Here is a 15,432-nt window from a genome sequence, read left to right as displayed (position 1 = left end):
GAAATACCTATTTCTAAGTGAGTTACCGAACTTAACTAGATATAGGAAATGAAACATTGACTTGAAAGGGTGAGTTACCTAACAAAAAAAAAATTAAAGGCTGTTGGAGTATTTGTCTTTTGAAAGATTTCAGTGCCAGCACTGAATGTTCTAAAGCTACAGACCTTTTCAAGAAGGAAACAACAGCGATATACTTCAAAACTTAATTAGAGGGAATCATACCTCTGGGTTCCCATGGACCCTGCCAGCCTACATCAAAATTGAGAATTTATAAAAATATCTGAAGTAGTTACTGATTTCAAATGAAAGATGAAGTACCTTTTTACTTTCAGAATATTATAGAGAAGCTAATTCCAACGCGAGAGTATTTTCATGTAAGAGATTAAAACATAACAGTTAAATCTGGTAGTTTCCAAATTAATACAAAAAAACGCGGTTTCCTTTTGCAGTTTGGTCTCATTAAAATCCCTTAACAGAACTATAAATTAAAAAATCATTGCGGTGCATTGTTATGATACACATACCTATGTAAAAATAGCATTAGATTCCTATTTTGTATATAGAAAGAGGAAATAAATTAACTCTTGGGTACTATCCCTGAAACATAAGCAGTATGAATGGTGCTGAAGTATAATTAGGTTTGCATAAACTCTCTCCTCCAAACACCCATATACTATGCTATTTAGGGCTAGCTTTGAAAACCGTAATTAAACAGCCAGAAAACCCCTGGAAAAGTAACATAATAACCAGCGACATAAAAGTCATGGGGAGAAAACAAACAAACAAGCCCCCGGTAGATCGTTCAGGCTTCTTAATGAATTCTGGTAATTCCAGTAAATTACAGAAACCAGGAAGGATCCAAGCCATCAGCTCCACTCCTTTCAAACTTTAACAACTATGTTACACTTCTAAGAAACAAATCACTGCCGAGGAGTTGCTCAGCTTACTGAAATACCTTTTCCTCCCGCATGCATTCTTGTCAGCTAATTCTACAGCTAATAATTCCTCTCTTCCTGCTCGTTTATCCTTACTGAAACAGAAGGAGAAGTACAATTCCCAACGCTTCTGCTAACCCCCTTTGCCCGCCTCGAAAGGATTTTCAGGGGCTGAGAGTTTATAGTTGGGTTACAGCGCAGCATCCATACAGCAAGGTGTGCTCTCCTGCCTCACTGTGCCTTGCCGTCTCTCACAGTGATGGCTGTTGCAGGGCTGGTAGGGCCATCAGGTTTGCAGAGAACTGATGAACTCCAGCGTGCTCAGAGCCAACGGCATCTCTGCAGCCCACCACACTGGCAAGCCAGGCAAAACCGCTAGACCAGCGATGCCTACCATTTCGGACTAAGAAACAAGCTTTATATAAAGGAAAGACAGGAGGCCACCTCTCCTTCAATATATTCACCCATTTCCCCCTGTTCGTGTTGTGCCACTCACACAGTATGAAGCAGGTGGAAATTATTCACGGTTCCCTGCTGGGGATTCCCTCGGCAAATGTAACGGCGGATTAGCCAGCTCATGAGTTGTCTTCCCTGCGGTTCCCGGGGCCGAGGAGCAGAGCTAGCGGACACTCTGCCAAAATAGGGCTCATGTCAGCTTACAGCTCTTGAGGGAGACGTCCTAATTGCCATAAATTAGCTGCTATTACCTGGTTTACAGCGGAGAATCAAGGAACTTTGACTCGTTGGCTCTCATTTTGCCCTTGCCTACACACTGCAAAGGACATCTTGGCTTTGCCAGGTGTCCTCCAACAGTTGGCCAAGTGAGCGAGGAGTGGAGCCCCTTCCTCCCCCCAAGCACAGTCTGTCAGCCCAGGGGGACAGGGTGAGGAGGGACACAAAACAGGGATCACAGACACTTTATCACCGCTGCCCTGCATCATCTTGCTGCTGTGGCACTGACAGACCTTGTGTCACTGCCAATCTGAATTTAACCCGCATTTTCTGTTTGAATGTAGGGCCACAGGCACCCTCAGGCCACAGGCTTCGTTAGCCATCTTTAACAGCGTTGTGCACATCCAAAATGGCAGAAAATATATAGCCAGCAAAAATCTTCACATAAATACAGCAGTGGAAAAAAAATCCCTACATGTAAATATGCACGTGGCTAAATTCTGCCCTTTATTTCACACCCATACAACTGAAAAGAGGTAAAAGACCAATTTCAGCCCCGAGATACACAAACACTGTCTGAGGTACAGTTCCTGTTTATACCCAGGCTGAACTTGATTAGCACCGGAGCTGTGTAAGTATAATCCAGCACAGCATCAGAAACTACTTCTACAGGCTCTGCATAACTTTAAGGCAAACATGTCTTTGTGGCTCGGAGAAATGTAGGCAATTGAGTCCATCCCTTTGGTACAGGCTTGGCTGCAGCTCCTTCAAGTCTATGGAGAACCATTGCTTCTAGACCCTTAATCTGTAGAACTGCATGAGACTAATATTTGCAGGCTCTTACTGCTTACTCTGTACATAGATAAACCAATTTTTCACAGGGACCATGATCTAGGAACTGTTGTGATTTTAAGCAGGGGTTAGCGCTTCTGGAAAAACTCCTTCGGTAGTGGGCTTCACTCTACTGCTTAGGTAGTCAGACCATCAGTTCCTTTCCCCTGTGTTTATAGAAATATTTCTCCAGGAATCATTTGAAAAATAAAACAAAACAAACCCAAAGACCTAAAGAGGAAATCTAAGTAAGTGAAAGACAACTTTAGGATTACATTTTCATGATGTACAGCGATAATCGAGATTTTTGTTGTGTGCTTCACTAGCTCTTCACCAACCTACCAGTCCCCACCCCCAAGAAAAAACCAAACCAAACAAGAAAAGGCCAAAATCAGAGGACAGTATGGCATTATGGTTTCCTATCATCTCCTTGGCTGTTTTCAGAAATAAAAGGGGTTACTCACAGAGGAGACACAAGAGCAGTTTCAGGTAGTTTTCTGCAGTAGAAAAGAGATCTTTTCCAACCTACTTCTTTTAGCTACCTGTGGTCACAAAAGTAACTTTGATGCCTCAGGCTTGAGAGAGGACCCACAGCTAGACTTTTTACCTGTGTCAAGTCGCCCCACACCAGCATGGCCAGACCCTGCTGCTGTCCATCCTCCCTGCAGAAGCAGCCTGTACATAGAGTCATTTCCCAAAGAGCCTAACCTGTACCTAATCCTTAGAATCAAAAAAAAAATTTTAAAAAGTGAAAATTGAGCACAGAAGCCACCTTTTCTTAGTCTTTTGTAGATGGAGACTCAATGGCTTCCCATGAAATATCAGAGAAAAGTCATGAAGAGCTTTTGGTGGTGAAGCTATGCTGATCTCTCGTAGCCTGAGTAACTGAAAGGGGCTAGGGACAAATTTTCAAGACTTTCATAGAAAGAGATAATTATGACATAAAGCTAGTATTGGTATCTTATAATCTTTCATTAGGCAATGCTGAATGCACCGTACTGTGACTTTAAACAGCACAGAAATATCTATTACTATAATACAGACTACTAATAAGTAATTCCTAAGACAGAAGAGCTTATGTATTTGGGAAACAAATGTGAAAGCAGTGAAAAACTTCACTTTCCTAAATTAACTCTGATTTCCAGATTTCGATACTGAACTTTTTAATCATTATGTTTGAATAATATTAGGGTTTTGGTATCTAATACACTGCTTTAGATTAGGTTTATCAAGTGACTAATAAAGCAGTACGTTCATCTCTTCTGTCTTCTGGATGAGGACTCTTTTATTACAGCATAGTATCTTTTTGTTTTAATGCTGCTCAGCAGTGGATTGCCAGCTCATTAATTTTTCTGCTGTAACACCCAAATCCCTTTGCTGATCAGTGTGCTGGATGATTGATTCCTTGCTCCCAGACTAATTTTTTACATTGGACTGCATTTACCATCTGGTAGATAAATCACCCAAAACACTCAAATTCGGAGTCTGGTTCCAGTGATCCTCTTTGCTTGCTCAGGCAGCAGCAGGAATATCACTTGCAAATGTGGAGGTTGTGTTCTCTCACCTGGATAACACTTCTGTACAGGCAGAGGTTTTAACAAAGAGCATTGAGATAATTATATACCTCTTCTCATTTAAAAAAAAGAAAATTAGGCAGCTGTACTTTGTGTTTTCTAGCCCAAATTTTTGTTTCATCCCTACCACAACCACCAGTTTCTGACATGAAAAAGAGTATTTCTTACCACTCAGAACCAATTTTGCACATTTCAAACACAGGTAACGATTTTTACAAAGATATTCTTTGTAGGTGTAAACATCTGCGCAAGCAAAGGACAGGACACCCTTTGCAGTTGAACAGAGAAGAAATGCGACTAAATAAATTGCCTTCCCAACCCATGTTTCATACGAGAAAAAATTTCTATAACCTCAACAGGAGTCTGCCTATGTTATTTTCACTTTTATGACCTTGAAATGATACTTCCATAAAATTATACTTCCAATCAAGACAGGGAAAAGGAACTCTGCCTCGCAGAATTGTCTAGGTAAACTTCTGTGAGAGATGGAGGATGAAGGAAAAGCTGATGGCGGGACATGGTGCTTTAGGAAAGTAGGCGGTATCGCTTGGAGGGGGGTCCCTTTCTTTAGCCTTTCTAAGGATTTTCTGCCATTCTCCTCTGACCCAGCAAACCCATTCGGCACGACAGACTGACCTCTGCCTCTCCCAGGGGGATCAGATAAAGGTAGCACACAATCAGAGTCAATACTAATTAGCAAAATGTAAACATTTAATTAGATCAAGGCTTCCCTGAGTTTTAGAGCAACAAACTGCTATCCAGACACTATTTTTTATCAAACTTTTTACGGAAATACCTGTTGAAAACAGTTTGAGCTGTCTCCATCAACCAACTAAAGATGTTATAGCTTGGTCTTGTGTTTTATGGACATCCTTAAGGATCAAAACTTACATTTTCAAAAGCACTCACTTATTTTGAAAGCCTAGACATGCCTGGGCATTTTTGGCATATGCACTGATACCTTTACATAGTCCGTATCTCAAGCTTTTATGCTGCTTTTGTTAAGACTTTTGTTTGGTTTAAAATTTTAGAGGAAATTTAGCAACTTCTGCAAATGATGCTTCTCTAGTCACTCTTTCTTCGTAGTCACATGTGCAACTGCATGTGAAACAGTCTCTGAAGAGGAAAGCATGTAAAACTCTTGTAAGGTACAACAAAATCCTCTGTATGCTTCACATTTAAGCAACGGAGGGCCTTCTCACCCACCGCTGAAATATATGAGTGTGTACAGAAGGTTTTCTGTAGTCATACAAGTAGATGCGACAGTATGATTTCCTTGGGGGCTGTGTGTTTCTTCTTCCATCATCATATGCAGTGCTCACATGAGTTAGTAACTGAGACCGTTTAAGTGCTTCCTTAAGCCGGATTTTTGGTCAGCAGTAGATGAACACTGAAATGTGTCAAACTCCTCACGTCTCCACGTGAGGACTCCACGTCTCCAAGACTCCAAGTCTCCAAGACTCCACGTCTTAACTGGGTGGAAATGTGCCAGCCTGGGAAATAATCAGGGCTGGATCTGGGAAGAAGCAATTTGAGCTCCTAAAGTTGAACATTTTGTGTTCATCTTGAACATACTGTGGTGATCAAGGGCAGATTAATGGGAGTTTGCACAGGTCCAGCTCTCTGGCTCGCCCGGCCGCCCCCATTCACCCCATCTGCTTCCACATAGATCCCGTGAGACTGGTGTGAGGCGGAGGAGATGCCCCAGGGCCTTTCCTCGAGGAACCCGGCTGTCGCCTGCCAGCAAGCCAGGCAGCTGGAATGAGGCTGCCTACAGAGGCTTTGTGGCCAGGCAGAGCCAGACTTCAGGAGGTTTGGCCTCCAGACCAGACTTGAGAAGAACCATTTCATGTCCTGAACATTCTTTTGTCTGTTTGTCAAGAACATCATACCTGTCCTCTTCTTCAGTTGCACCCCACTGGATACTCTATGCGTCTTACAAAAGCACAGAGTTTTCCACCCAGTTAAGACGTACAGGAGCATAGCAAGGTCTCAGCCTGGTAGAAACAGGCTAGGGGAGGAGCTGGCAGCTAGCAAGAGAAGCCAGGTCCCTTCAGAAAAAATACTGACAGTTCTGTCTTGTTCCCGGTTTTCTTCTCTTTCATTTTCACATGTTTTCCTGCTGGTCTTAATTAACACTATTTTTGAAGCGTGGATGAGGATCCCACCAGCTTGAACACGGTTATACAATGTTGGTGTTTCAAGACTGTAATTGCAACTAAATTTATTTTTATAGTACGAAGTCAAAAGAGAGGTATTACAAGGATTTAATTTTATTTTGAACCATATCCTTTAAATGCTGTTGCTGTAACACATAATCTATTATCAGAAAAGTCCTGTGCTTAGAAATTGTCTACTATAATGAGAATTTAAATTACTGTAAAACAAATCTGTATTTGCTAGTCAAATACAGCCTCCTCACAAACCTCATTATGACCAATGAGGCAGTTCTAGAGCAACTTAAAAAAATTGAACATTGGTATCAGTGTAAGATTAAATTGCTCTCTTAAAGAGAGAAATTCACACCAGCAATATATATGCAAATGCATGCAGAGCCTGGTCAGTCTCCCAGCTCCCACCCAGCCAGGTCTGGGGACGTAACTAGGTCAGCAAGAACACAAGTCTTCTAGGTACTCTTCTAGGAAAGAGCTCCACTGGCTTCTTGCTCCCCACTTCGAAGAAGACAAAAGTTCCCTGGTAAGAAAACTTAAGAGAAAAAACTGACCTGACATTTTTATTTTTAAAAAGAAACAAATAAATAAAATTAAGAACATATGACCCAGAGACCTCAAATAATTAAACAACTAACGGCACCACTAGGTATCTGCCTAATAATACAAGATGAAATAATTCTGCTCTCAGATCCCCTTGAAGCCATCTGTGAACTAAATTAAAACTAAAGATATGTTGTAGATGTTCATCAAGACAAAGGAACAGATTTAAAGTTCTCCAGGAAACTTTAATTTCATCAGATCACAATGTTGATCGCTGAAGTTACTCCTAACCAGATTTGGTCTGTATCTTCCTATCCTTTTCTGGACGAAAAGTACCACACAAAGACAACCCATTTTGCCAAGAAATGGTTTCATAAAATAAAATTCACTGTGGATTTATTTAGTCAAACAAGCCCTTCTCTACACACTTAGGAGCTCCACAAAATACAACTCCACTCTCTCATGCTCTTTCTCTTTTTCTTCCTGTACTTCTCTGTATTTCTAAATTGTTAGAATTTCAAGATGATCTAAGAATAAACTGCAGCAATTAGATTAGAGAGGACTATTTAGTTTATAGCATATTATTTAATTATAATTTTCTTATTATCTAAAACTATTACCAGGATAGAATGATTTTTAAAAGAATGATTTTTAAAAGAATAATTTACAAAGAACTTCCTTGGTCCTCAGCTCTATTGAATATTACAGACTGCTTACAAAAAGTCAGGCTTTCGCCTCAAATATGCCAACATGTCCTCTACCTCCACTTTTCATTCCACAGCATCTGTAGGGACTTATCAAGGAGGATAAGCAGTAGTCTAGAGTCAGAAAAATAGATCCTTTTTCAACATCCCTGGTGCTCAGCATTTTTTCTCCCCCAAATGTTACAGCTGCTGTTATTCTGGGAACTACTGCCACTACCTGCTTTGTGGACACTTGCCGAAGTCCGACCACAGGCTGGAAAAGTCACAAGCACTTTCAGTTGATGGATCAATGGTGGAACGTGATAATCTCTTTACAGGAAAAGGATAAATCGAGCCTCCTGTCGATATCTGTGGGATTCTCTGCTTTCATACGTCTCTACTCAAAGACCTTGACCACAGTTTCTTTTTTTTCAAGTCCAAGTAAATATTAACTCTCCCCTTTATCCAGTCTACTGTCAGTTCTAGAAGAAAACCAGCAGGCTATAAGTACAAAATACTTGTCCTTACATCAATAGCAAGAAAAGGGCCAGACTGCTCTCAATAAAGACACTTCTTGTTGTCTATTTAACAGGAATTATCAGAGAGGTCTTGGTACAGAAAGAATGTTTTCTTGGCAATATTTTCCACAATAAACACTGATCATCTTTTCCCCTTTTCAAAAAATGATAAAGAAATTGGATTCAATGCAGTCCCTTCAGTCAAGCCTCGATTACTCCATCATGCTACCAGTTCCCACTAGTCACAATGATGGAGTGACACCTGTTACGAGATGATTTTCTGCTATTCTGACACTTTCAATTCTACTTGAATTACCTTTTGGCTCTTTAATCAGCATAAGAATCTGTACTGCAAGGACATTTCATGTCTAGGTAATTACACTAAAGGGAAACAAATATGTGCATGTTAGTGTCTGAGTTTTAATTTCTCTTTTTAATCATTGTTTTTACTTTTTTACTTACAGTTGATTTATATTCATGCCTTACGATAGTTCCTCAAAGTGATATGTAACCTGACTGAGTCTAGATCATTTACTTCAGAAGTTCAATTGGCACAAACACGTATCACAGTTTATTTGGCTTGACTGTTATAATTCATTTACAGGAACATGTCACAGTATCTTAGATAAAATAACCAATTATTCTAGTCCTGTATACCATTTCAGATCAAGTTGATCTATGCAAAACCAAAAAATATGTGTATTTCTTAAAATAGTTAGGCTAATTTACCTGAGCCTGTACGTCTCTTCCATCCCCTGCCTTTATATTCTTGCCAATGTGTCTTCATACCTTCAGCACAAATTGTTTTGGTGTCATGTAAATTAGAATGATATACCAAAAAAAACCCTCACCTATTTATTCTTCACAAAAAACACAAAGGGTATGTCTGTTCCAGCAGATAAGCACGGATGAAAGCCAGTCTTAAGGCTACATCTGATTCTGGTTCATGGAGTCCCCACTGAGCCCAGGCAGAAACCAAGGTCGAGCTGCAAACACTGGCAGTGCCTGAGGTTCATATCCTCCCATGTCCATGTTCACATCTGCCACGCGGATTGGGCACAGACAGGGCCCAGGGAGCTACATCCTTATGTTCAGCTCTTCCCCATCACAGCGGGGACAGTCTGGACCCAAACTTCAGACAACACACAAGCCTAGAGTGAGAAAGAACGTACATAAAACTCATTTTGTCCAACCCACTCCTCTCAAGTCTTCACCTCACAGTGTAGATGTACCAGAGGGGAGTAGCTTTAGACCTCTTCTTAACCCAGGGAAAAAGATGAAGCTTTCAGCTACAACAGCTCATACATAATAGGTAACATGCCTTAAAGTAGTGACAGTTCATCCTGGTTTGAACCCTAAAATTGTAATTTGCCAATAAATACAGATAGCACTTTTGAAAGTGTGCCTTCTCCTCAGTGCTGATATATCTTAGATGCTTCTGAGAAAGAAACCCTTGCAAAGGTGATCAAATAATCATCTCCCTAGGAAACTGTTTCCTTAGGCATTTAGAGCTTGTGCCCCAAATGCTATGTTTCTAACCCTAGCGTTGTCTTGTTCATTTAGGTTTTTAGCACTTTTAAAATTCTCATTGTCTCATTCTACCACTGTCAAACCCTTTTGGAAGGAAGCAGAGTCAACAAAAGCAAGGGCAACGTTCAAGCGGAGATGGTTTTCTCCTGCTTTAGTTTGGTCCCCATGACCTCACATTTTGCCATGTCCTCCCACCATTCCCACAAGCTGTCAAGCACTGAACAAGAGTGCACTACTGAATGCATCACTGATAGCCTGCACACAGAATGCAGAAGATATGTTCTTAATTTCTAGTCCTTGATTACAGCAGGTACGAATATGTTACATACACCATACCAAAGTGCTACACAGACAAGACTTGAGCAGATAATTTTCTTCTTTAAATATGCACGCTATGTCTCTTCCGCTAGCACTGGTATCCAGAAATAATAAGCTTGGGGTTCCCTGCTACAGGGTCTGGAGAAGAGACTTAATGGCATCTAACAAAGTAATGGAAACAAAGAGTCCCTAATCAAACGCCTCCATTGTCCATGAAGGATATGGGGGAACAACGCCCTCAGCAGGAGATGCTGAGGGAAAAGACTTGCGAATTCTGAATGAGACCATGTTCCTCGATGGTGGAAAGCAGACAGCAGCAAGGATGAGACAAAAAGAGGTATTATTTTTCTATGGTACCACATGCATCTCCAGTAACAGTGACAGTAGCCATACTTTAAATGTATTGCTCCCTCTTTGGGTGTGTGCAGTAATTAATGTAATTTTTCTCTTCTGTTGTTATACTACACAGACTTATAATCATGCTCCTGGACATTCCTGCCTTATCTGCATTCAAACTGGATATCCTGTTGCTTGTCTCACTCACCTTCGGTGCCCTTCCCAACTCTTCTTCCTCTAAAACTCTGCTCGCACAAGGGAAAAAGGAATGCTTTGAAAACAAAGGCACATGATGTGGCCAGTTCTTGCCATGCTTGTCCATCCTCTGTGAGTCACTCCCACTCTTAGCTGTCTTATCTTTTCTCATACTGCTTCCTTACTCCCTTCTGCTCATGTACCAGCCACCATCTTCCACTCCCATCCCTCTTCAGGACCCACTCTTGTCCACCCATCAGATGCTTTCATCGCACTGATGATGTCTGCCCCTCCCTTCTCATTCTACCACATTTTAACATACGAAAACACATGAGTTTTGCTTGTGCTTGTTGTACTCCTGTTGGCTCACCATGTTCTTTGCTTCACCTCTCTCTTTTTTTCTGCTGTTTCCACATTCTTTGTTTGTCTAATTTACTCCATGAGTTATTTCAGGGCAGAAACCATTTCTCTAAAGCATTTTGAAAGTTAAGATAATGTGTATACGGTGAAGGATGGCTCCACTATAGCTTTCTCTGCTGTTCTCTCTAAAAATTTACAAGCTTTTTGACAGCTTCTATTTCCATGCTCAATAAACAGCCCATCACAGACTCAGTCATTACCTTTTCACTGGATGGATACTTTCCTTTGTCCCTCCATCCCCTTCCCTTTCCCTAATCAGTAATTTCCACCTACTTTTATCTTCAAACTATTTCAGATTGTGCAAAAGAAAAGCATTCATACCCCTCAGAAGAGGAATTCTGTGAAAGGGAAGGTGTTCTTCATTTTTCCTTGACCTCATTCAATCCTCAATAAGCTATCTTGAAACAATTTTATCTTTACTCACTTCACTCAAAGAGAATTTAAGAAACCGGGGGCAGGATATGGCTTGTGAGACTCATAGGAAGTGTGTGGAATCGTCCCAAACAAGCACATTTTATCACATGAAGGAACAGCAAGCTGAAAGACTTACCAACAGAAACTTATCACTGTGAACTAAAATCCCGGGCGTACAAATCCAAACCAATGCACTGACCAATATCTTTTGTTAGGTCTGTGTACCTCTCATCGAAGTCCTCAGCGTTTGATCAGTTATGATCAAACTGCAACCCCTGTGGCTGCCATACGTGCACCCGGAGCATATCTCACACCGGAGGTTCAACCGGACTGAAACTGAAACTGAAGATGCCTGCACGCAGTGTCTCTGGAGAGTACCGGCAGGTTAGGAACTAAATACATTTTGTACTTACCTTTACACTCAGGATGCTTAATAACCCCCTGTAGTTCACAGCTTTTCTGTAGGAAACGTACAGCCTTTCCGTAGGACACGGCTACCTTATAGCCTGAGCAGAGATGCAAGCATCACGCCACCCTACTCACGGACAGTCAGCGAGTACCAGAAATGTTACCAGAGATGACTACAGGTAACGCTGGGAATAATAAAACATCTCTAAAACATCAACCCTAAGATTCTCTTTTCCAGAAAGAAACACCAACTTGTTTTTTACCCCTTTCTGGGTAAAATGGGGCTATTTCAGTTTTCCTAGCTTAGCAAAGTATGGCTTGACAGATCAACAAACACATACAAGTCCATGTCATCAATTAACTGCAGATATGTCTTAATTCTCTGTTTCCTGCTCTAATCACTTGATTATATGCTCTTCCCTTGGCCAGTGATGATGCAATTATACCATAATTTAACAACAGACTGAACCACAATGCATGTGCCGAAGGGGCAGAATCAAGGCTGAAAAAGGTATCTTAATTTTCTTGTTGTCTGCCTGTGTCCTCCACCTTGCAATGTTCTTTTGCTACAGCAAACTCTTTCTTAAGCAGTATGCTCTGGAGGAATAAAGGAGAGGAGTTCAGCATTTCCTAAAAATTTAACAAAAAATAAAGGTAGCTACATAATCTAGTGATGATAAAATGTTACAAACTCAGGAACCGTCCCAAAAAGTATAAGAAACTGTTCCAGGGCAGCAGGTCAATCTGATGCAAATATTAAAATGAGAATATAACAGAGGAGAGAAGAATTTTGCTTCTCCGACTACGGAAAGTAATTTAGAGAGTCCAAATGTTTGAAGAAAAAGTAGTGATAGTGTTCTTAAGTTTAACTTTCAGTATAAATAGCAATGTACATGGTAGCAGTCTACGGAGAAAGGTGCTAATGCCAACGTCTGGCCCCACACGTAAAGTATAGGAAACTCATCTTTTGCAGGGAGTAGCTTATCCAGTAGAAGTTAATGAAGCTATGAAGAGGTAAGTGAGGGGAAAATCTGTCCGAGATATTATGCGTTGATATTAGTTCTTTCAAAATTAATGTTGAGAACTGAAACACTGCTGTTTTGCATGAAACAGTTAACACATAGCAGAATCTGACTACCGGATTTTAAAATTATATTTTCCTTACATATTTTTATAGTTACGCTAAAAACGCCACCTGCCATATGTACATATATAAAGTATATATTTACTTCTGCTTGTTTTCAGTAGAACCAAATCATTCTGAACGTCTTCGATATAGCATGCAGTTTCCAGGTTGGAAAGCCCTCTTTCCATGACAGTTTCTAAATAATGCTATCGGTGCGTTACACATTATCTTGGAAACTTCCTCATATATTTCATCAGCCTTCCATATTTAATCTCACTGATTTATGCACACGCCGTGGTCTAATGACCCACACGTCTCTGATGTGTAAGCTGCTAACGGCAGTGACACATTAACCTATTAACCTCTCTTTAAAAATAACCATGATATTCATACAAATAGAATGAAAAAGTCAGGCAGCAGTAAAATAGTAGCATTGTGGTATCACACACTAATGCAGTAGATGTCTAAACTGGCTAAAATGAAGAAAAAATGAGTATATCAAGAGTGAACAGCAGTTAGATTTATTATATTGCAAAATCATATTGCCAAAGTTTGCTGGTCTGTGAATTTGATAGCCTGCTTTAGCAGCATTATCCATATTATAAAATGTAACTGGGAGGAAGATCACTATTCCATTCCCTCATTTCTTGAAAGCTGTTATACAGTTTTGGGACCCTATCCTGGGCGGTATCGAGAGCTCCTTCCAATGTGGAAATTGCCTTCCAAATCCTGATGAAGACAATGGGAGCGGGGGGCCCTGAGCACAGGGCAGGAAACGTTCATCACCTTGGAGAAGGCACTTTGTGCGGCTCTCGCTGGCGATCCTTGCAGTGGAATAAACCTATCATTTTAAAAAGCAGTAGGAGGCATACACAGCAATTTTTTGGAGAAAAAAAAAATTACCTTTTCCAAATATTAGTTTTAGAAGAAAAATAAGCCTTTCTAACAAATTGTAAACTTTATATTGTATGTGTTCACTTTATTCTACTTTAAAAACACTGTATCCCTCAAGACATAAGAAAACATGCTGCTGTCACACCAAACCAGTTCATCTACGTTGAAACTGTACTATAGCAGCATATGCTTATGCATAGGATGGGCAGACATAATAATTCTCCTGCCATGCAACCAAAGCAGGAAAAATCCCTAAAAAGCTTGTTCAGCGCACATCACGGAGCATTTTGCTGTCTACATCTCATCCAGTGTAAAATCTACACAGCAACCGTCAGCGGGAGGGATGGAGAGGCTACCCCGGCTCTGGGGTCTGGGCTGCACAGACAGACAGGGAGACCTAAGAAACAGCCCGTGTGAGCGCCGTAAGGGGCTGCGCTCACGGCTCCTCCCGGCTCTTCCCCCTCCGTCTGCGGCAGGACGGGGACGGAGCGGCGGGGGGGAGCCGGGACGGGCTGCGGGCAGCCCCCGGGGCGGCCGGCGCGCACCTGCCGGCACCGCGGCGGGAGGGCGGAGGGGAACAAAAGCCGAGAGACGGCGGCACAAACTCCTTCCTTTCGGAGGGGAGCCGCTGGAGAGGGGGTTGCCCGCGTCCCCCCGTCCCCGGAGAGGGGGCTCTCCCCGCCGGCCGGGGCGCCGGCCAGCCGCACCCGGGGCCGGGGCGGGCGCCGCTCCTTTGTTTTCCGCCGCCCGCAGCGCCGCGCCGGGCCGGGCCGGGCCGGGCTGGGAGGAGCAGGGGGACCGCGCTCAGCCCCCCACGTACACGCGTGGGACGCCGGCAGGGGTGGGCGCGGGAGCCGGCGGGGCATTACCTGAGCAGTTGATGCCTTTCCCCTTGCCGCCGCCCTGGCACTCGGAGCCGGGCAGGGGGTGGGAGGCGCGGCCGGCGGGCAGCGCGGAGAGGGCGAGCACCAGGAGGGCCGAGGTGTAGCACAGCGCCAGGGGGGGTCCCGCTCGCAGCAGCGGCCGGGCGGCGGCCGGGCTCTCTCCCAGCATGGCGAGGGGCGGCCGAGGAGCAGCGCCGGCGGCAGGGGGATGGCGGCGGCAGGCCCGCAGCATCAGCCGGAGCCCGCGGCACCGCCCGGGCGGGACCGTCCTTTCTCCGCCGCTCCGGAGCACACCTTCAGCATCCCCGCCGCGGCGGCCGCAGAGACCCGCCGCCGCCGCCGCTGCTGCCGCCCGGTAGCGGGCAGGGCTGGCCCCGGCGGTGCAGCGCGGCCCCAGCAGCCCGGTGGTGCGGAGGCCGCCTCCGCGCCTGCCCGCCCGCGGGGCCGCTTCGCCCCGGCCGCGCTCCTTTGTGCGCGGCGCCCGGCAGCGCCGCCGCTCCGCCTGCAACAAAGGGAGCGGAGCCGAGGCGGCTGATGCTGCTACCGTCGCCGCCGCGGAGGGGGAGGAGGAGGAGGGAGAGAAGGGGGAGGAAGCACACGTGATGGCAGCCCCCTCCCCCGGGACCGGAGGGGAGGTGAGGGGCTTCTCCCCGCCCGGCGGGCTGGGCGAGCGGCGGCGGCAGCGCCCGCCCTGACGGCTGGGCCGCCCCCGCGGGGAGCGGTTGGGGGGACCCCTGCGCGGCGGGGGGCCGGGCCGGGCCGGGCCGGGCCGGTGGTGGGTACCGCCGAAAGGCGTGCGGGGGTAATACTGACGGGTGAATGAAAGCAGAGCGGGTCCCCAGGGGCGGCGAGGAAGGAGGGCCACCGGCACGTCGTTTGTCATCCCACGGGAGTGTTTGCTACTCACTAATAAGCTGGCGTGAGTAGGGATGGGGAAGAAAGCAAAGAGACCATCCCTGCTCTTGCTTAATTGTAAGGGT

At 44.1% G+C, this 15,432-nt stretch overlaps 1 protein-coding gene across 1 annotated transcript in view; it reads right to left on the bottom strand.

The window, feature by feature from the left end:
* The window catches only part of TMEFF1 (transmembrane protein with EGF like and two follistatin like domains 1), a 133,898-nt gene extending 119,214 nt beyond the window's left edge, over positions 1–14,684 (bottom strand). The window contains exon 1 of the mRNA XM_068396904.1: positions 14,438–14,684. Coding sequence (XP_068253005.1) covers positions 14,438–14,684 — 247 coding nt within the window. The remainder of the gene's footprint in view (positions 1–14,437) is intronic.
* Positions 14,685–15,432: the final 748 nt, after the last annotated feature.

Source organism: Nyctibius grandis, chromosome 3 (assembly GCF_013368605.1).
Source record: "Nyctibius grandis isolate bNycGra1 chromosome 3, bNycGra1.pri, whole genome shotgun sequence".
In the NCBI taxonomy this organism is placed as follows: domain Eukaryota; kingdom Metazoa; phylum Chordata; class Aves; order Nyctibiiformes; family Nyctibiidae; genus Nyctibius; species Nyctibius grandis.
Note: the sequence above shows the minus strand (reverse complement) of the source record. Positions and strands in the feature narration are given on the sequence as shown.